The 21,772-nt window shown below is 39.6% G+C and overlaps 1 protein-coding gene across 1 annotated transcript; it reads left to right on the top strand.

Annotated features, from left to right (window-relative positions):
* Window positions 1–233: 233 nt before the first annotated feature.
* On the top strand, window positions 234–20,861 carry LOC131218862 (uncharacterized). The gene is made up of 3 exons (XM_058213730.1): window positions 234–963; window positions 10,048–10,235; window positions 19,637–20,861. The coding sequence occupies exons 1-3, from the start codon at window positions 312–314 to the stop codon at window positions 20,312–20,314; spliced, it is 1,518 nt and encodes a 505-aa protein (XP_058069713.1). The 5' UTR covers window positions 234–311; the 3' UTR covers window positions 20,315–20,861.
* The last annotated feature ends 911 nt before the right edge of the window (window positions 20,862–21,772 follow it).

Consider the following 21,772-nt stretch of genomic DNA (forward strand, 5'->3'; position numbering starts at 1 on the left):
CACGTGTGCCGCAGTGGAGTTGACACATGCTGGATTCTGAGTCGACGCGTCAGATTCATCCACATTCCGTGAACGTCAAAATCATCCATTCAGATTATTAAAGTGGATATTCCACAACATGGACGGTTCCGATCATCCAAACACTCAGTAAGTGGGCCGCAGTGACAGGCGACAGATGCTACTTTCTGAGTCGCGACAGACGCAAAACGAAGTGTAAAATTGTATGTCTTGAAGAAAAAGATCTCCTTTCTTCGTTGTCTTCGATCTCTCTCTGTCCATCTCTCCCTCCCCTCTCTCTCTCCGCAATAGAAATGTCATGGTTGGCGAGATCCCTCGCGAACTCCCTCATATCCGACCACAACAACGACCACAGCGAAGACAGCGACGAAGACGAAAAGCAACATTCCCTTCCAAGAAACGACCACAATGAAAAGGATTCCGAACAACAACAACAACAACAACAAAGCGATCATTATCCTCAGTCCATCGCGTCGGATGGAGAATCCCCAAACACAGCAGGAGGCGTCAAGGAAGATCTCTCCGAGATTACCAAATCCCTCACCCGCCAGTTCTGGGGCGTCGCATCCTTCCTCGCCCCGCCTCCAACTCCGCCTCATCCCTCCACCTCAGATAGCAACCCTCCGATTTCATCCGATCCGTCGGTCTCGCAAGATCCCGACCTAGATTCATCTGCAACTCCTCCGATCGCCGGGATCCGCAGCGATTTCGCTGAGATCGGCGGGAAGTTCAGGACCGGCATCTCGCGGCTGTCCAACAACAAGGCGGTCACCGGGTTCTCGAAGATCGCCTCGAGCTTTCTCCCTTTTGGGTCCGATGAGAAGGATTCAGTCGGCGAGGCTGTTGGCGTGACGGACGAAGTGCTGGCGTTTGCTCGGAATATCTCGATGCATCCGGAGACGTGGTTGGATTTCCCACTGTTTGTTGATGACGATTATTCAGATGGTACGTTCAATTTCACTATTCAATTTCTAAAATTTCTATTTTTTTTTTTCTTGTAATTCTTTTAATTGCAGTTGGATTCATGTTTTGATGGAGAGTCGCGATTTGGTGATCCAGGTCATCAATCTGATGGGCCTTATCATGGATGGGGTGGGCCTATTGTTTTCATATGGAAGATCTAACCCTAGTACATTGTTCTGCAAATAGTTAGTTGAGTATACAACAGCTGTCTGAATTCCAGAGAGAATGGGTGACTAGGATGGTCAATCTGGAACAGGTCGCGGACAGTTTCATGGCCAAGATGGATCAGAAAGGCCCGGTCGACGACAGAAGTGATCCCGACCATCGGACCTTAGATCGGGCGTACTCGCGAAATCCGGAATGAGTTAGCTGACGTAAAATATGCTGATATCGGCGGAGGACCGGCATCTCGCGGCTGTCCAACAACAAGGCGGTCACCGAGTTCTCGAAGATCGCCTCGAGCTTTCTCCCTTTTGGGTCCGATGAAAAGGATTCAGTCGGCGAGGCTGTTGGCGTGACGGATGAGGTGCTGGCGTTTGCTCGGAATATCTCGATGCATCCAGAGACGTGGTTGGATTTCCCACTGTTTGTTGATGACGATTATTCAGATGGTACGTTCAATTTCACTATTCAATTTCTAAAATTTCTATTTTTTTTTTCTTGTAATTCTTTTAATTGCAGTTGGATTCATGTTTTGATGGAGAGTAGCGATTTGGTGATCCAGGTCATCAATCTGATGGGCCTTATCATGGATGGGTGGGCCTATTGTTTTCATATGGAAGATCTAACCCTAGTACATTGTTCTGCAAATAGTTAGTTAAGGAGAGTATACAACAGCTGTCTGAATTCCAGAGAGAATGGGTGACTAGGATTGTCAATCTGGAAGACTTTTGGGCAATCACCCATCGACTGTTGGGTCTGCCAGATCAATGCTTTGGACCACTGAATCATGGATCCCACCAGAACATTAAATTCCTCTTTTTTGAAATGATTAGAATTATGGGTACTATTCCTTGATAAGGTCAAGGTTTTATTGTATTTGTATCCCACGTTTTTCCTAATTGCATCTGCTTATATTCTTGGAAATTCATTGATGAATTGGAATTTTCCGCATGGATCACTAAATATATACAAATAGGTGCAAATTCCAACATCACTACAGCTCACTTTGTTCTCTTGCTCCGCTCGTGGAGTGGCATACTGAAAAAATGACTGCAATTAGAGCCTCTATAGGAGAGTTTGTGGGATAGTAGATTTATTAATTGTAAAAAATTGACTACCTGATAACTTAGTGGTTGAAGTGTCAATCGATTTATCTTATGGAATGCTGACTGGAGTGTAGTCCTTCCATGGTTCTCTTCTCTCTAATTGTCTTGATCATCTTTTTGATTGAATCTACACGCCTCTCAATCAGACACACATCCCATCCTAATGTTGTCCAGTTGGGACTCATCTGCACGGAATCATGGGAGAGGAGTGGACACTTTTCTAGAGCTTGCATGGTAGGTGGAGGATGATCCTTTGCTAGCCATGTATCAGCTTGACAGGTGCGATCAGCACGCACCTATTTTGAAACTCAAATGGTGGTGGGAATCATAGGGGTACTCTTAGGGTATTTTCTTGTTGGAGGTTAGTAGTTTGTTACATTGTTATGTTAGTTGGGTCCTTGGTGACTAATGAAGGGATGGGTTTGGCTTAATCAAGGATTAGTTAAAGGGTTGTTGGGTAATTGCAGGGATAATATAAATAATCTGTTGTGGAGCTTTGTAAGGACTTTTGGATTGAATTTTTTCATTTCTTGGAGCAAGATGCTTGCCCCTTTTTGAATTTGGGTGGGTGTTTGGATTGTAATTTGCCACCTAATTACTTTCTGATTTTCCATTTAGTTCCCTTCTCCTTTTCTTTCCGTATCTTCTTTTGTTATTAAAGACCAGGGTTTGTCAATATGTTGATCCTATATGACAACGCATTCCATAAGAGTTGATTCAGATGTCATTCTCTTACAGTTCTCGTGTGGGCTAGGAGGTGAGGCCGTCATGACTATTTCAATGAAATTTCTCCAAAGCCTTGATTTGGTCCTTGGCATTCACTCTTTGTTGCGGGGTGGAGTCCTCTCATAACCACCATCATTCCATAGATACATGTCATGCTGTTATGGCTGTCATCCCTCAGAATGAATATGATTTACCTTGGCAAGCTAGCCATACAATGGATGCTTTTGGGTAAGCTTCATGGCATTGTAACTATGGTTCATGCAATGTTGTCAAATGGCACAAGTGATCCTGTGCAACCTAAGGGGGTTGTGCGCATATGCGGTCACGTAATTACATTTGTGGTCGCACAACCCCTTGAACTTAACAAAAAGAGTAAAAGATAAAAATTCTGAAAAATAAAGGAAAAAATGGAAAAAAATAAAAAAATTACGAAAAAATGTAAAAATACTACAAGTGCAGGGAATTGTTTTTGATTGTTTTATTACCAGTTTCATTAAAATTTTGTTATATTTATTACATCTATTAGAGTATTAAACTATAAAGGTCAACTAACAAGTAGTCAAATGAATACATATACTAAAAAATGTGGAAAAAACAACATAGAAAATTTATTGATGTAGAGATCAATGTTCGAAATATCGGTATCGTGTTACGTATTGTACCCTTGGGATACGGATACGTATTAGTTATCGCATGGTATATATCGGTTGTTTCGTGTAATGTATCGCTATTGTTGGAAACATGGGGAAACTGGTCGAATTTTTCAATGAAACTTCAGTGATTGTTAAAAGAGACATCAATACACATTTATAAATCAAAACATTACAAAAAATAAGTGCACATAATAGGTTTTCTTTGCATGGGGTCCTAATCCATGCATTATCTAACTGAATTGATGCAAGTATATTCAAAGTTTATTCATATAGTTTATAAATGTAAGAAGTCGTGTGGAAACACAAACAATACATTCAAAAGCAAAAGAAGAATCATTAGATCGAGTTATATACATGTTTGATTTTATATTTGGACACAAGGATTGCAACTAGTTTGCAAGAAAGTCGGAAATTTTGATTTATTATTATTATTATTATAAATTTTCCGCAACTCGGCCCATCTCCTCCAAATCTCGAAATTGAAGCTCCCAATCCATGATTTTTCATGCAAAACATGAAAAACCATAGATTTGCAACAATTTGACACTAATTTAACATGATTTATAGAAAAAAAAGGATCGAAAATCGAAAATGCTCACCAAATCGAACATGTGAGATGTATCGCACTACTTGTGAGTTTCCCATCGCACAGGTGCGATACAAGATATATTGTGGGATATATTAGCCGATATCGTCGATATTTAAAACACTGGTAGAGATACATTGTACAAATTCAAAAATTTAAAAATTAAAATAGGTTATACACATTGATCCCTAAATGGCTAATCCATTGTGGCACATCTCCACCATTATTGGCATCATCATCATCATCATTGGCTTTACCATCAGAGTTATCTTCTTTGATGTATGCTTCGTCTTCTTGTATTTCTCTGGCATCAGTTCCTACTAGTTGTTTATCCACATCCAATTGTTGATTATTTTCTTCTTCTATCTTCTCAATCACGTCATCTTCACGGCCTTGATTGCTAATAGGCCTCAATCGTCTTCTCGGCCATTGATTTAAACTTTCTCAAGTGCCGATTCAAATGTGATATCTTCTACTTGGGCCCATGTTAGGTCCTCGCTAGCAAACACCAGGTCCTCTATCTCTACAAGCCACTCACTATTTGCTTTCAGATGATTTAGGCAAATGAGATCATAAGAAATAGGCTCGTCTTATAACTAGGAATTGTTCCTGCAAGGAGGGGTATAGTGATCATGCAAGTCTACATCAACATCAATATGTTCATACACTTCTTGTTCCATACATTATTTCTTGAGGAATACATTATCATCATGGTGTGTCGTAATGGCCATAACAGGCTTGTAAAGGCCATTACACAAAGGTAACAATGGTAACCGTTACACGTTACGGGGCCTTAACGACTGTTACGGAAAAAAATGACCTGTACTGGCTGTTATAGCCCCCGTAACGGCTCGTTACGTCCCTTGTAAAGGCCATAACATCCTTGTAACAGTCTATTATAGGGCCGGAACATGTTTTTCGTTTTTTAATTAAAAAAAAAGACTGTAATGGCTGTTACAGGGGCTGTAATGACTGTTACAACCCGTATCATAAAGGTAATGGTGGTGGCCGTTACGACCACCATTACTGGTATGGAATACCTTGATTGTCATGCCTTTTTCTAGCGTGTTTGTCCATGTACTCCATGATTCACTTCTGGATACCTTGATTGTCATGCCTTTTTCTAGCGTGTTTGTCCATGTACTCCATGATTCACTTCTGGATATCTGAAGTAACATTGGATATGCTCTTGCATTTGATCCTAACATGTATGCAAGTTGTTGCTTGTGTTGTCCAATGCCACCAGCACTTACATGCCGACAAAAGTCACACACTACGATACTTTCTCCATAGCACTATGGTAATGCCCGTAGGTCATTAAAAGAAAAGGTTGATCAAAATTATATCCATGCGAGCCAAATTCCGAATCGAACCCTAAGGCAAAGGATAATCCACCTGAGGTCAATCTTTAATTCAATGAAAACCAAGGGTGAGAGAGAGAGAGAGAGGTCAATCTTTGATTCAATAAAAACCAAGGGTGATTGAAATAACCTAAGGATTTCCCTTTCCAAATTTCTATCATTTTGTCCTATTTGCAGATGTTTCCCTGATATTGGGGATACTATCACTAGTAATAGGCATATTATCGATGGTGTCGTTGATACTAGGGAACTTTTATAAGGGATTCTTCTCAATATATTGCCGATATCAATAATATCGCTGAGTATCGCGATATTATTTGAAAATATCGGCGACATTTGCAAAATTTTTAATTGCTAGCATTTTCGATATCGGTGACTTGGCAATATTGATAACATCGCGATATTATCGATAATATTGCCGATATTTGGACCATTGATCTCTCTCCAAGAGCTTTTACATTGATCTCTCTCTTCACGAGCTTTTACCTTGGATAATATGCTCATGGCCCTTGTCATTAAAGTTTCAGGATATACTTCTCACCTTGATGAAAATCCAACATCACACGTTAACTGAAATATCCTAGCAAGAAATTTTTTTTTTTTTTGGGGTATGAAGCCGTCACAGAATCCCTCATCTCGTTGATAGTCTCACAATACATGAAGGTATCACTGATTTTGGATTTCATGGAAAGTAGTAGCCAAGGCATTATAGTCATATTATTGGCTAACCAATCAGCGTGTGATGGTAACTTTCAGGAGGCTCCTTAATTGACCCATCCAAATACCCCAACTTCTTCCGGCCGCCAATGAGCACACGGGCTGATTGCTATTTGTCATATGAGATTATCCCCCACACCTAGTGCGTTACTGCCTCTTGGAATTTTTGCAGAACTTGAAACATCTCTTAAATGTGAATACGTACCTTCCATTGCACTACAATTTTGTAACTACTCTCACACAATTGTCACAGACCCTAATAAATGTCCAGCTTCACCCTCTGGCTCCAGAATGAGAATCTACACATATTATCATAAGATGATAGCTTTGGAAATCAATGTATGAGCCATCATACCCTTAAGCATGGCACACTCTGATGCCAAGGGGTCTCAAGAAGGATTAAAATACCCCAATACTTCATCACCATACTATAGTAAACCACCAATACCAATTAAAAAAAGAAACAGATCCCACAATGCAGAAAACCCCTTTTTACAGCCAGCCGAAACTCGAAAAATCATCGCCAGAGCTTCACTTCTCCACAAATTGCTGTGGTTCCACTTCTAGAAGATCCAAAGTATGCGGATCATACATGAACAACCAACTGCCTCAAGAAGCTCTCATTTAAACGACATTAAAAAAAAAAAAAAGAAAAATAGTTATCGTTGGACCATTCTCTAAATTTGGAAAAACACCCTAAAAAACCTACTTAAAAATTCTCGAGAATCAACATAAATTACCTCAAGCCATGCTCTATCAAATGCCGTAGATTTTTCCACCAAGGATACTCGGTTTGTATGGGTGTTAACATCAACAATGGTCCTGGAGAGAGAGAGAGAGAGAGAGAGAGAGAGAGAGAGAGAGAGAGAGAGAGAGGGTTCCTACATTTGATAAGCTTGAACGCGCTCCTCAATGGGTGTGCCATGTGAAAGTCCTTGAGGAATTCAGGATATCTTGGGCCAGGAATGGTTATATGGCAGGAGAATTTATGCAATGGAGCGAGAGTCCAATTAAGGGGAGGGGAAGATCTTATGGAAATTAATCCTGTTTGCTATTTGTTGGGAGATTTAGAAAGAGAGGAATGACAAAATATTCAAAGAGGTGCAGGTTTCCCTTGTGTTGTTGATTGACGAAATTAGAGGCTCGGTGATGAGGACATTGGGCCATCATATAGGGTCTACTAGAGGAGGAGGGCCCAGATGGCAGCCCCAACTTTGTTATGGATGGATGACATCTATATGGGGCCCAATGGGCCACTTTGAAGACCCCACATGCATGGATTGTGCATCTGGAAGACCCCATTATGTGAAGATGCATGTGGGTTTCTATGATAGGAGCGTTCGACCGTTGGATTGTGATCTTTGGCCTATCTGACCGTCAGATCATCATCTGCAAGCCATCGGACCGCTGGTCCACTCATATTTTGGACCACATGGGTCTCTATTTGTAGGTGTATTTATTTTTACATTATTTTGGACATAATCAATGGTTTGGATTTAATAGTTTAGATTCATTATTTTTGAGTATACACATTTTATTTAGTACTAGGGGCGTTATTGTAAATATTGTTTTTTGAGACTATAAATTTATTATTTTTTTTTTTGGGGGGGGGGGGGGTTGACCTGAACTGGCGGCCCACTAGCCTGATCGATAAGATTCAACAGTTAGATTGATACGAAATACAAATCCTATTACCAAAATGCTCTCATAAGCAGGGGGGGGGGGGGGGCGGCCCACTAGTCTGATCGATAAGATCCAACAGTCAGATTAATACGAAATAAAAATCCTATTACCAAAATGTTCTCATAAGCAGCCCACATGTATCATCCCAAAGTGAGGTCTTCTTGATGTACGTCCAATGTATGTGGGGTCTTCAAAATGGCTCGGTGGGCCCCATTTGGAACTCGTCTCCCATTCGCAGAGAAAGTTGCGCTGATGTGTGTGGTCGTTTCCGTCTCTGGTATACTTGAGTAAGTCCTCTGATGTCCCCATCAGAATATCTGTATTGGATGGGCCAAAAACTAATATGATGCGACTTCATGTATCAGTATCTCCCTTATATCCGCTAGTATCAGACCGTATCAGACGTAATTATTTTAGAAAAAAAAGAAGAAAAAGAAGAAGAAAGAAAGATTCTTGGATCTATATCCAAGAATCTATCTTTGTGTGTGTGTGTGTGTGTTTTGAACATGTATTCAATTGTGTATCAAACCATTCTTTGACAAGAATGTTGTTTGTCAGGTTGACCTACTATAAGTTGTGATGTCGAGTCTTTTTGGTATAAATTGTTGATGTATGCCATAAATTGATATTGATATTTTATTAATACAATTATCAATCAACTATTGGACTACCAAATGATTTAAATCATAAAAGTAAAATGCATATTTCCCAATCTGATATTTGAAAAAATTAAAAGATTTACATGGATTTGGCATTCAATTCATTTCCCTTATCTTATTTTGGAAAACAATAGAAATTTCATAAATTGCCCCAAAATGACGAGAAAATACAAAAAGTTGTAAAAAAAGAAAAAGAAAAAGAAAAAGCAATGCATCTGTGAAATATATAAATCTATTGTATGAAAACAATCTCCATGCATCATTACAACAATCAGTTTATTTATTTATTTATTTATTTTATAGAAAAAAGGGAATTCTGAAAATTTCAAAGAGTGCCAACGTAAATCGAAAAAAATAAAAAATCCAAAATTTACCAAATTGAACACAAACTAGGCATGATTTAATCGATTTGGGTTAAGGCTCTGATTCGACATGATTGCAGCAAGAATTAAAAAAAAAAAACATTTTTTATTAAATCTTTTTATTATTTTCTCCAAATCAGGCACCTGGCCTTTGATCCTTCGATTCAATGCAAAATAAAAAATAGTGTTGGTCTTTGAAACAACTGTAGATCTGCTTGGAAATGGGCCTAAAACAATCCCTGACCTATAGAAATTTGAAAGGATAAGCAAGAACGGAGAAAAAGTGGAAAATGGGAGCTAGTAGTGGCTTTGTAAGTCCATATTGGTTTTGACCGATGCGTGTAACAGATGATTTTGTGTTTCAGCCTTTCAGCATGTTATAGTTACTCTAAAGGGTTGTTTGGCTCCTGGGAACCCAGCCCGAGGGAAATGGATTCCATAGTGAGGGTGGGAAATGAATTCCCATGGGAACCCAAATTCCAAAATTTGCCCCTTTAATCATTCCCATCTTTAACACAGGTTTCAAAATTCTGGGAAATGGATTCCCATTGAACAATAGCATTATTCAAAAGGATAAGAAGGCCTATCCTCTCCTAACAAAATTTTCCAGTATCCAAACACAAAAATTGTATTCCTGAACAGCTTCCCCAGTACCCAAACACCATAGACAGAATCTCTTTCACTGGGTTTCTGTTTCCTAAAAACAGATTCACAACCCTTTTTAAGATTCAGGGAGCTAAATGACCCCAAATATTATTCCAATACATTTGTCAATTATATCCTACAAAGGTATATGCATTATGTCTATAGTGTGGTATGTTCTGAGATAATGACTTGGAGCAATGTTCGGTCATTGGAAATTTTAATGTGGTTTGTCAGGAATGATTTAACATTTGGTTGCTGAAGGTGATGAATAAAGTTATTTTCAGAATTCAGATAGCTCTCTGTGTTATAAGAGAATGAAGTATTGTCCCTGAATATTCTGTTGTTCACTTATTCTGTTTCATTCTCACCAATAATTTCTTACCCTTGGTAAATTTTTGTCTCCCAGATTTTGATATGTCTGATGCCCAACAGGAGCATGCTTTGGCTGTCGAACATCTTGCGCCAAGATTAGCAGCTTTAAGGATTGAGCTTTGCCCCGGCCATATGAGTGAAGGATGCTTCTGGATGATCTATTTTGTGCTTCTGCATTCTAGACTCAGTAAGCATGATGCCGAACTTTTATCAACACCCCAGGTAAGTTGCCTAGCCCATGGGAGAATTAGTTTGTCATTTTTTTCTCCTTCATTTAGCGTCCTACATATTGTCTATGTAATAGTACGCTCGTAAGAAAGCCTCTCCTCAAGGTTGTATGCACATTGTAAATGGATTAACTTTAGGGCCTGTTTGGATTCGCGTATAGTATTGTATTGTATTGTATTTGGGTACTGTACATGTATACATTGGACGGTTTTTAGAATACATCCAAATCAATCAGATACTAATCAATGTTTGGATAGGAGGTATTATTTGGCATAGTATACAATACGTTATATAGATCAATGTTTGTATAGGACGTATTATGTCTGCGTATTTTACAATCTTAATTGGGTCGGGTGGCCTGTTTGACATATGGAACTTTCTGATTTCTAGCCTAGATGATTTTCACGTTGAAATGTACCAATATCTTGTAATCGTACAAATTTCAAACTTTCATCTGCTGCCGAATACAGCGCAATGAATAAAGAGTATTGACGGCAACAGAACCCACTGACAATACTCTACCGTCGGTTTGAAAATTTGGCTGGAGTTTGTATTCGCACGCATGGGATTCAACTCCTATTCACTCCAATCCAAACACGGTAGACGTCAAATCATAACTTCTAATACGATACAATACATCCCAAAACGCGTATCCAAACAGGCCCTTACTGTCTAGTCTATCTCTCTTGAGGTTGGGTTGGGCATGCTAACACTGTAGAGACACAAATAAGTAGCTAAAAAGAGAAGAAAATTGAGCTCTAGATGTAATGTTCTTATTGATCACCTAAGGATGGTCATTTTATTCTATTATAGTTACTGCGTTCTTCTTCTTTTGTTTTCCCACTGCTCTGGTGAATCCTGTGCATTTGGTTAGGGCCCGTTTGCATGCACTATCGAATAGAATTGTAATTATGCCTAAAATCGTAATTTCCTTCATTGGCTATTAGAATGAAGGTCTGGCCTCCAAGTCACAGTTCTAAATATCGTTCAATACCGAGTTGACTCAGTAGTGTTGGAGCACAAAACAGGTCATCAAGCAATCACTTTGAAACCAGTTTGAGATGGAATGACATGCCTAAATTGAAGGGGTTGTTCTGCTTTTGGTCTCCTTGTGGGTCATGCTTTGAATCTGATATGTAAAACCACGCTCCAAATCAGAGTAATGTCAATTGCAAGTGGGACCTGAATGAGCATAGCTGCAATTTGAGGGCTACTAAATATGAATTCTAGAACCTATCGTTTGATTTTGTTATTCCCCTCTTGACTAAATCACACCTGTGCAATTCAATTAACTTTTGCATCCAAATGCAGCCTAAGGGTTATATTTGTGCAAGCAGACATTCATCTTTAGTCAGTAGAGGGGTGTCATTGTCATTGCGACATGCTGATTCCTCAATGCTGAGTGGCTCAAAACATTCTTAGTCATGGATGAATCACAAACATTACCTTTTGCTGGGAGCAAAAAGAATATGAAAATAGGAATATACCAGTGCTCAAAGCATCAGAAATATAGCGGGAAACATTGGGAAATATTGCACGTATTGCATAACATTGCTTGGGCAAATGAAACATTGGGAAACTTAAAAGAATTATGCTCTGAAAATCCCATGCTGCAATTTCTCCACTAAATTCATTTTCTGATGTGAAACAACTCAAGTGGACACAACCACAAAGAAAATCCCCAAATTTCTTTTAGCGGAAAATAGTTTTTATTTTTTGTTTTCTGATTTTGCTGGTTTCAATTGAAATATTGTCAAAAGGTGTAGGATGAAGAGGAGAAATGGATTGCGCAAACCTCACAATTCAATGTTGATTTCTAAGGGTTTTTTTTTTCCTTGTACAAGAGAATGTTTTCTCACTAAACTCACTTTATTTATTTATTTTTTAATTCCCATATCATTGCCATATGACATCTACACACACAAACTTTTTTTTTTAAAAAAAAACTGCTTATATAAACTCAGTTCAGTTATTCTAAATTAAGAAAAGAGGTCAAAAATGCCACGCATGTGGACCTAAATCTCACGCTTACTTTTACTCTCTTATGCTTGCTTATGTTATTAATATCTCCCAGGGTGTTAAAGTACCTTATTAAAGATCCCCCAAGATATTAATATATCCTATAAAAATTGTTTAAGACACAAAATTCTCAATCTAGAATACCGTTAATGACTTAATATCCCTCTACAGATCCTTCAAAATCTTTACTAAATAAAGATAAAAAAAGAATCAAACTAGAACCACAAAAAAGAATAAAAATCCCTATCTCTTGAAAATCTATGCACAATCCCACTAGATGGGCTGTAGGACCTGCAAATTGTGCTTGTGGGGCCCACATGTTCATTACATGCTTCTATTGATCTTATGCTTGCATTACAAATATCGCAAATATCAATGATATATTGGAAAACAATATCATGAAATATCGGCATGTATCAATGATATTATCGTCAACACATGGGAATTTTGTGAATACTTTGAGATTTTGTGTTGCCCACATGTGATACCGATAATATCAGCTGTTACCGTTGATACATTGGTCACTAGGATATAGGATTCGAGTGGTGCTTTTGTGGAAGGAGCTTCATTGACTGGTTCAAATGTTTACGGATATTGTATGGGACATGCTCCCTCCCTCCTCTCTCTCTCTCTCTCTCTCTCTCTCTCTCTCTCTCTCTCTCTCTCATTCAGGTGCGGGGGCAGGGAAGTGTCTATTTTAGAATGTGAACAAGTAAAAATAGGTAGGGAAGCAGGAGCCAGAAAGAGAGTCTGAAGTGCGATTAGAAATGGAAGTGGTGCCTAGTTAGAAGGATCTTGCAACTAACTTCCGAGTTGGGTGCTGCAAGCAAAAATAAAAATAAAAATTGATGCAAGCAGTGTAGTCGAAGGGAACCTAGGCGCATGCCTAGGTGTTTTGGACCTGGTATGCCTTGCCTAGCCTAGTCGAGGCACTTACCTCAGGTGTGCACCTAACTCCTATTTGTGCCTATGCATGCCTGCGGCACTATTACCATTTGACATGAGGTACCCCTATAGGTACCTCCTTTTTGTGGGTTTTTAGGCATTTTAACACCTTATAAGGGTGTAAATAGATAATAGGGGGTCCTTTAAAACCTATTTCAACAATTCTCCTCTTTCAACTCTCCTCTTTCTTTTGAGATCTAAAGCTTAGGATCTGTTTGGATTCTTGGGAGAAAAAAAGTGGAAGCATTTCTTCTCGGGAAACAACATTTCTAGGAGATTTTGAGAAAGGGAAAGTCGTTTTCCTTGATTATTTTTCCAGATATTCTTGAAAAAATTTCATCGATTTCCAAATCTGTTGTTTAAAAAAGGAATTTTCATCGATTTCCAAATCTGTTGTTTAAAAAAGGAATTTTCTGTGAAAATTTTACTTGAAGATGAAAGGTGGCGGATGTGGCGTTGAAGATGGATTGTGAAATGTGTCACATTGTCACATGTGGCACATTCACACATATGGGTTGCTTGAATATGGATTGTGGCACATGAGGTACTTGAGGATGGATGGTGGCACATGTGGGGCGCTTTAAGATGGGTGGTGGCACATGTAGCACATTGACACATATGGGATGCTCGAAGATGTTGGTGTACATGTTGTAGATGTCATATATGGCACATGCGGTACATATGGCACACGTGGAGCGCTTGAAGATGGAGGGTGGTGCACTTGGCACATTGGCAAAATAGCACATGAGTCACTTGAAGATGATGGCAGCACATGGCGACATGTAGCACATTGACACATATGGGATGCTCGAAGATGTTGGTGTACATGTTGCAGATGTCATATATGGCACATGCGGTACATATGGCACACATAGAGCGCTTGAAGGTGGAGGGTGGTGCACTTGGCACATTGGCAAAATAGCACATGAGACACATTGTGAGTCACTTGAAGATGATGGCAGCACATGCTGATGTTTTGGGGGGGGGGGGGGTGTGTGTGTGTGTGTTATGTTTCTTAAGTATGAGCAAGGAAATGGAAAAAAGGTGCATTTCTAGGAAATTGGAAACAACATTTTTAGGGAATTAAGAAAAAGACATGGAAATGTTTTGTGGAAACAACATTTATCAATTTATATGGCAGCGAATCCATATAGGCACTTTAGATTTTCTTTCCCCAAATTTTAACATCTTCTCTTATTTCTTTTCTTCTTAATGGTGAGTTAAGATCTCACCTTGGACATCTACTCTCATTTCTTTTCTTCTTGCTTTCTTCTTCTAATAGTGAGTTAAGATCTCACCTAGTGTTTTAAATATCGACGATATCGGCCAATATATCCCACGATATATCTTGTATCCCACCTGTGCGATACGAAACTCACAAGTAGTGTGATATATCTCACATGTTCGATCTGGTGAGCATTTTCGATTTTCAATCCTTTATATATATATATATATAATCATGTTAAATTAGTGTCAAATTGTTGCAAATCCATGGTTTTTCATGTTTTGCATGAAAAATCATGGATTGGGAGCTTCAATTTCGAGATTTGGAGATGGGCCGAGTTGCGGAAATTTAAAAAAAAAAAAGAATCAAAATTTCCCACTTTCTTGCAAATCGGTTGCAATCCTTGTGTCGAAACATAAAATCAAACATGTATATAACCCGATCTAGTGATTCTTCTTTTGCTTTTGAATGTATTGTTTGTGCTTTCACATGTCTTCTTACATTTATAAACCATATGAATAGACTTTGAATATACTTGCATCAATTCAGTTAGACAATGCATGGATTAGGACCCCATGCAAAGAAAACCTATTATGTGCACTTATTTTTCGTAATGTTTTGATGTCTCTTTTAACAATAGCTGAAGTTTCATTGAAAAATTCGACCAATTTCTCCATGTTTCCAACAACAACATTACATTACGCGATACAACCGATATATCCCATGCGATAACTGATACATATCTGTATCCCAAGGGTACGATACGTAACACGATACCGATATGTCGAACACTGATCTCACCTTGGACATCTTCTCTCATTTCTTTAAAGCAACGTTAACTTTTGATTAATGGTTACTAGTTTAGTAGTTGACTAGTTTCATGGATGGTTTGATTAATGATTAGTTACTAAAACTAGTTTAATAAATAGATAAAAAAAGTTTCATAAACAGATGGTTTATTGTATAATTTGATTTTGTTTAATTGTCTTAGGTCCGTTTTACTTTGAAATTTGAATGATGCTGATTTTGATTGATTAAAAAAATCAACATATACCTATACATGATGCTTAAAGTAAGAGGCTGTTCGTTTCTCCTCTACATGATGCTCAAAGTAACTAGGAAAACAATATACCAGAACCGCAATTCTTTGATTCATCTCTATTCAGAAGATTGTTTTGGCGGGTGCTGTTTAGCCATGCTGCGGCTCAAGGCCAGGTGGAACCATTGATTATGAAAATTTCCAGTAATGTTGTTTTGGGCACTCTTGGAATGATATCCTTCAAATAGAAGCTTGAGTTGTGATTCTTTAAATGTTTGCAACCTCGTTTGGGTTGGCTGGCACGGACCATCACATAGAGGTCATCTTCTTGTTCTGTGAGTCCCTTGGCTGGGCATTGCCTTCATGATGGCTTGTGAAGGTTCTCCCCCATTTTGCTTCATGATTATAGACTGTTGTACACATGTGAATGTTGTAAGTTTTGTAAAGATAATGAGATGTGAGTTAACTTGCACTAAGGATAGTAACATCATATCGTTTAAGAGGCTGTTCCTTTCTCCTGAACATGGTTCTCTTAGTGACTAGGTAAACCACAACCCCATATTCTCTGGTTTATCCCTATTCAAAAGATTGTCTTGGCAGTATGCTTTTTATGAGGAGCTTCCGTTGGAAATACTGAGCATAAATTGCCCATTACTGAAGTTTTCACTCGAGAGAGAATTGGTTCTTGGTAAGGGAAACATTGAGAAACCTTTGGAACCCTCATAGGATTGATTCATTGATTAGCTAAGCTGCTAAGATGCGTATACTTAAACCATGAAGGAGCTCCATAATGCAACAGGATGCACTGGATTGCTTCAAGGGGTAATTGGGTATAGGGCGAACCTTACTACCCCACGAGTTGATAACTAGATATAACTATGAAACCTATTTTCCTCTTCTTCCAAGCACTAACCCGCATTAAAATTGATGTTTATATTCTCTAGCAAACTAGATATAACTATAAAACCTATTTTCCTCTTCTTCCAAGCACTAACACGCATTAAAATTGATGTTTATATTCTCTAGCAAACGTGAGTTCACATGTCTAGTGTGAAGCATTATATAGGCTTTACAAGAAAAGTAGAAAAAGTTAACCCTGATACTAAATGAAGGAAAACACCCCTACTTTATTTATTTCAGTTGTTTTATAAGGGGTATTTTGGTCATTCCAATACACAGAGACTAAAAACAAAAGAAAAAAGCTAATGAAAGCAAAATATCATGGGTATGATCATGTGGGGTCCACATGTGATCAGGTGGGGCTGCTCTTGACCTATTGTGTATAACGCGTGAGAAGGGCTTATTCGCATTAACTTACTCCCATCTTGGAAGAACTTGGATCTGTCGAGTTATTTCCAACGCACCATTTGTAGGGATCCAGGTGTTGATGTGCTGAAATGCTCATTTGAAATCCCTGCACACTTGGACCTTGGATGACCCATCCACTTCTCCAAAAACTTCTGATATCTGGAGGCCAATCTTGTCCTATTTTGTATAACACAGGAGAAGGGCTTGATTGCATTAACTTACCCCCATCTTGGAAGAACTTGGATTCGTCTGGATAGTTTCAGTGCACCATTCGTAGAGATCCGGGTTGATGCACTGAAATTCTTCACTTAAAATCAATGCACACTTGGACTTGGGATGATCCTTCCACTTCTCCTAAAAAACTTCTGATACCTTTGATCACTTCATCATGTGGATACGATTCTATTGTCTTGTACACCTTTGATCACTTCATCGCGCTGTTACAGAATTGAAGATATGGCTGATTTTAGCTTAGCTAGAAGCTCAACGGGATACATGTTTCCCCAAGTCTCTTCTGGACATAGTAAGGACTCGTATTCCTTAAATGCTGTTTATTGTAGGATCCTTGTGGAAACTGTTCGAGCTTAAGATGGACCATCACTTGGTTGCCGTACATGAATGGTGAGAAATGTTGCCTCTTGGCAGCATATCCCTTGTAATTTTCATTACTTTATACTATTTTACCCCTGACATCCTTGTGTATCTCCTTTATATGTTGCTCCAAATCCTCAAATATATTAGCTTGATCTAGTTGGAGTCGGTAGTGGTACATATCAATAGGCTATTGAGGCTTAAGCCTGCCAACAATTTTGAAAGGGGACAATCCTGTGGTGTGGTTCATAGAAGAGTTGTAGGGGAACTTTGTTTGAAATGGAACAAGTTCCCATATGCTGATATGGTCACCCACAATCCACAAAGCACCACAACAAGTTTCTAAGCTTAAAAATTGAAAGAAAATATGAAATTGGGGGTTTCTAACAAAACCCAACCTTCTTATGGCCATCGATGAGCTGTGTTATTCAACTCATTGCGACTATGTTCAACCTGGATGAAATCAAGACTGATTCTGACCTATTCTGGACTAGTTGGACCGAGTTGGGGGTGGTTTCAGTTTCAGTTTGCAACTTGTTCTGGTTGGGACCAAGGTATTTAATAACGGTAATGGGCCAATGACGGTCATAATGGCCAGCCTTTTGGCTGTTTTGGTCCCTGTAGCAGTCAATTTTTTTCAAAGGAAGAAAACATATCGGCCCTGTATTGGACCCTGTTACGGGCCTGTATCAGCCTATTAGGGCCCATGACGGCTGTAATGACTTACAAGCCTATTATGGGCCTTTTTTTTCCCTTTTCAGAATGGGCGTTACACGCCCATATTGCGCAATGGTTCCCACCGTTACCATTATGTGATGCCCGTTCTATAAGTTGGGACTGAATTACATATTGTCAGATGATATTTCAGACCACAAACCGTACATATGAAGGGAGTGACGGGCTGGGACCACACACTATATAGCCTAAATCTGTGTCAACCTCAGTGTTAACACCTCAAACTCCTTTTTAAATATTTTGTAGTATGGTCTCAGTTTCCTGATTCACCCTCATGTGGATGAGTTGTATTGGCTTATTAGTACTAAATAGTGGTGCTGCATGAATTTGGCACCAAACTTTGATTTTTGATCGATGATGTAGTCTGTGGATCAGTTCTTTAAACCATCCGTTTCTTCATGTCACCCCCCAATGATGCATGTGCATGAGATGGCCATGTATCAATCAGGCATGGCTCTATATGAACATGGCCTGTCCACTCATCTGGCCATGCCCATACGCTGACTATATACCATTTATGGCTTTCTTTCTAACTGTACATTCTCCTCATACAAGTGTTGCACACCTTATCAGTGAAATAGCCTGATTTATGGGCTGAGCATGTTCACAGTTGTCCCACCGAATTATTGGCCAGGATCTCATACATATGTTTGATGTGAGCACGTGATGCAACCTAATGCCCACACAGCTGGTTATGTAAGATCTGACTAATCCAACTCTTCAGATTGTCTTGAGTGATGATATAGACCAAATCAACAGTCTGATGATCAATTAGATGGGATCAACCATACGGTCATCAATTTTGTATGGTTTATTTATTTAATTAGCTTTTAGGGTGAGATTGAGTCATGATTTATTAAAAAATTTCTCTTTAGTATTTTCGTTACTTTCTTGGCAGGTCATTTTTGGGGCACTAAACAATTTCCTGATGGCATGAAATGGGTCTCGTCTTGATAGCCTCTTTAGTTGGCTTTCACCCAATTCTGAGGCTGTTTGAATGAGTTATGGCTCATTCACACAGGGCCCATATGCTAGTGACAGAAATCAGCAGCAGTTTGGTCTTTCTCTGTTATTAGGGCTTCTTTATTGATTTAAAGCCTATATAAGGCTATGTTATGGGTTTGTAATGGATTATTTTGATGATGATGAAATAAAAGTTCCCTCTTTTGGCGTTTCTTTGATCAATAGAGGATGTGGTGAGGGGAGGGGGATTATGTAATCTCTAGCATCCTGGTAGAGGATTTGTTGAGGTTCTTCCCTACATTAAATTAAATTAAATTAAATAAATAATTAATTATTATTATTATTTTTTTAAATTTTATTTTTAATTTAAAATTTTTGTTTTTGTTTTTATCTTTGATCCTTTGCATCGCCTTTGGAGTTTGCGTGAAGATGTTTGCTGCAATTTTCCTCTTCAATATCTCCTATGTGGGCTGATGTAGCCTTCTCTTCTTACTGATAAAGTATTGTAAGTGTTCCATACTTCATTATATGTTATTGATAAGAGTTCTACAACTGCCTGTTTTAATGCAGATTGTGGAAGCGAGAGCGATGTGGTTGCAGGAGTTGCAGAACCGGACGAAGCCGGAATCAGACAGGTTTGGGAGAGGTATATCCTACACAAAAGATGCTGCCGATGCAGTCCCAGAAGAGCGGTTCCCGACAGCTAATGTTCTCTCCGAAACCACTCCTATCGCTACGTTTGCATTTGAACCCACAAGTTCTGTATCCACAACAGATATCGAGACTGACAAGCACCCGGTCGTGACTTCGGAGACGAGAATCATTGATAAGTCTGTTGTTGAAGAAGGGACCGCCATCCAGACCAAGAGTAAGGATCTTCCGACCAGTGCCTCGAAACCATTGGATCAGGAGTACGACGATGAAGGGGACGACTGGTTAGAGGAGGATAATTCTGAAATGGGAGGTGCTACCATTCCGCTTGGCAATGAGGAGGATGTTTCCTTCAGTGATCTGGAGGATGACTATGATGGGAGTGCACCCACGAGTTCCAAAACGTTGGTGGACACATCTGATTCTTCGACGAATGGTTCGAGAGGGTGGGTCCAGCTTGACAAGAGCTCTGGTGATGCAGCCAAGGGTGGCCGCTCAATCAGTGACAGACCCCCTCAAGCAGGGCAGTCGAATGCCAGCCACGAGACCAAGGAATCTAGTGACTGGCTTAGTGTGGATGATATAGATGTGGTATGACACTCCCCAAGATTCATGTAATGTTTGAAACATGCTGGCAGTCTCTAGAGGTATTTTAGATGCTTGGTTCAAGAGTTTCTGCAGTAATCGTTTGTTCAAGTGGGGCCCATGGTTCATTTACCCAGGCATTGATACGATATCCCCCACCATGGATAATGATATCATCCGCAAAAAATCCCCAATATGGGAAAATCCTAGCCATTGATTCTTTGGCTTCTTTCTGTTGAGCTTCAGACTGTTGCTGCAATTGCTTAGCCATCTGTTTGCTGGAAAGACATTGAGGGGTTGGGACACGAAACATCTGTTGGCTTCCCATTGCATGTGCCAAAGTGGGGCCAATCATCTCAACGGTTTGGATAGCTGAATCATGGGGCCCTGCTTATGCAAATTGACAACCCAAGCATACTGTATAAACTCTCAGGTCCATGCATTGCAACATATCTCCGGTCTTTTATATATCTGTTTCCTCATTTGTTTCATTGGGTTGCAATGACTGATATGTTTGTACATATACAAGCCTCCTTGAAGTAAGTTTGTGAATCTTTTGGGTTCCAAGTACTGATCGTCGAAGGATCGTGGTGTACGGTTTTGATGTTTTGAATCTTCTGATCAACTCTCTTATCAACGGCCCATCATGAATGTTGGGAAGACGTTCGTGGTGGGGTTTTGTTAAGTTACCTGTTGCACTTGGCAGATTAATGGCCGTTGTGTGATTACCTTTGGATTCATGGCCATCAGATGAACTGTTGGCAAGAGAAATTTGACAATGGTCCGCATTCAAGTAAAAAAGGCCGGGTATCAGTGATGACAGTCGAATCAGGAGATCGTTTTGTTCATGCTCCGTCCAAGTTGGGTCCTAGAGTGTAACAGCCCGCACCTCTGGTACACGGGTGTTACCATTAAAACCTGTGCTAGCGTAACTGTGAGCCTAATTGCTAAACGAGTTTTAACTTAAACCAAGGTAAAGAGAACTCAACACTCAAGTACGTCGGCAAAGAGAACTCAACACTCAAGTACGTCACCAAGTCCTCTTAGGGACTAAGTAAGACCACGCACACACTAGGGATATTCAATAGGCCAAGTAACTAGGCCTGAGCACACCCATAGCTCTAGGACCCCCTTTTGTCCATTGATACTTGAGCCTAGGAGGATCTGACTCTCAGATTGGTATAAATATATAAGAAAGCTCTCCGATCATGACTACTCGAGCGTTGGATCGTCCTGACCCTTGGCTCGACCCCTCAAATGGGACCACCCAGTGGAATGAACGGTGTGGATTTCACGATTTCATCACAATGGGGCCCACATTAGCTTGCACGCGCACCACAAACTAGAGTGCGCGACGTGCACCGGATCACCAGGGTGGTCAAAATTTTGCTAACCCGACGAGTTGCGGAAAAAGGATGGATTCCTCTCCCATCCTCCACCAACAGCAGGCTGGACCGAGAGCCATCCATA

Source organism: Magnolia sinica, chromosome 11 (genome assembly GCF_029962835.1).
Source record: "Magnolia sinica isolate HGM2019 chromosome 11, MsV1, whole genome shotgun sequence".
Taxonomy (NCBI): domain Eukaryota; kingdom Viridiplantae; phylum Streptophyta; class Magnoliopsida; order Magnoliales; family Magnoliaceae; genus Magnolia; species Magnolia sinica.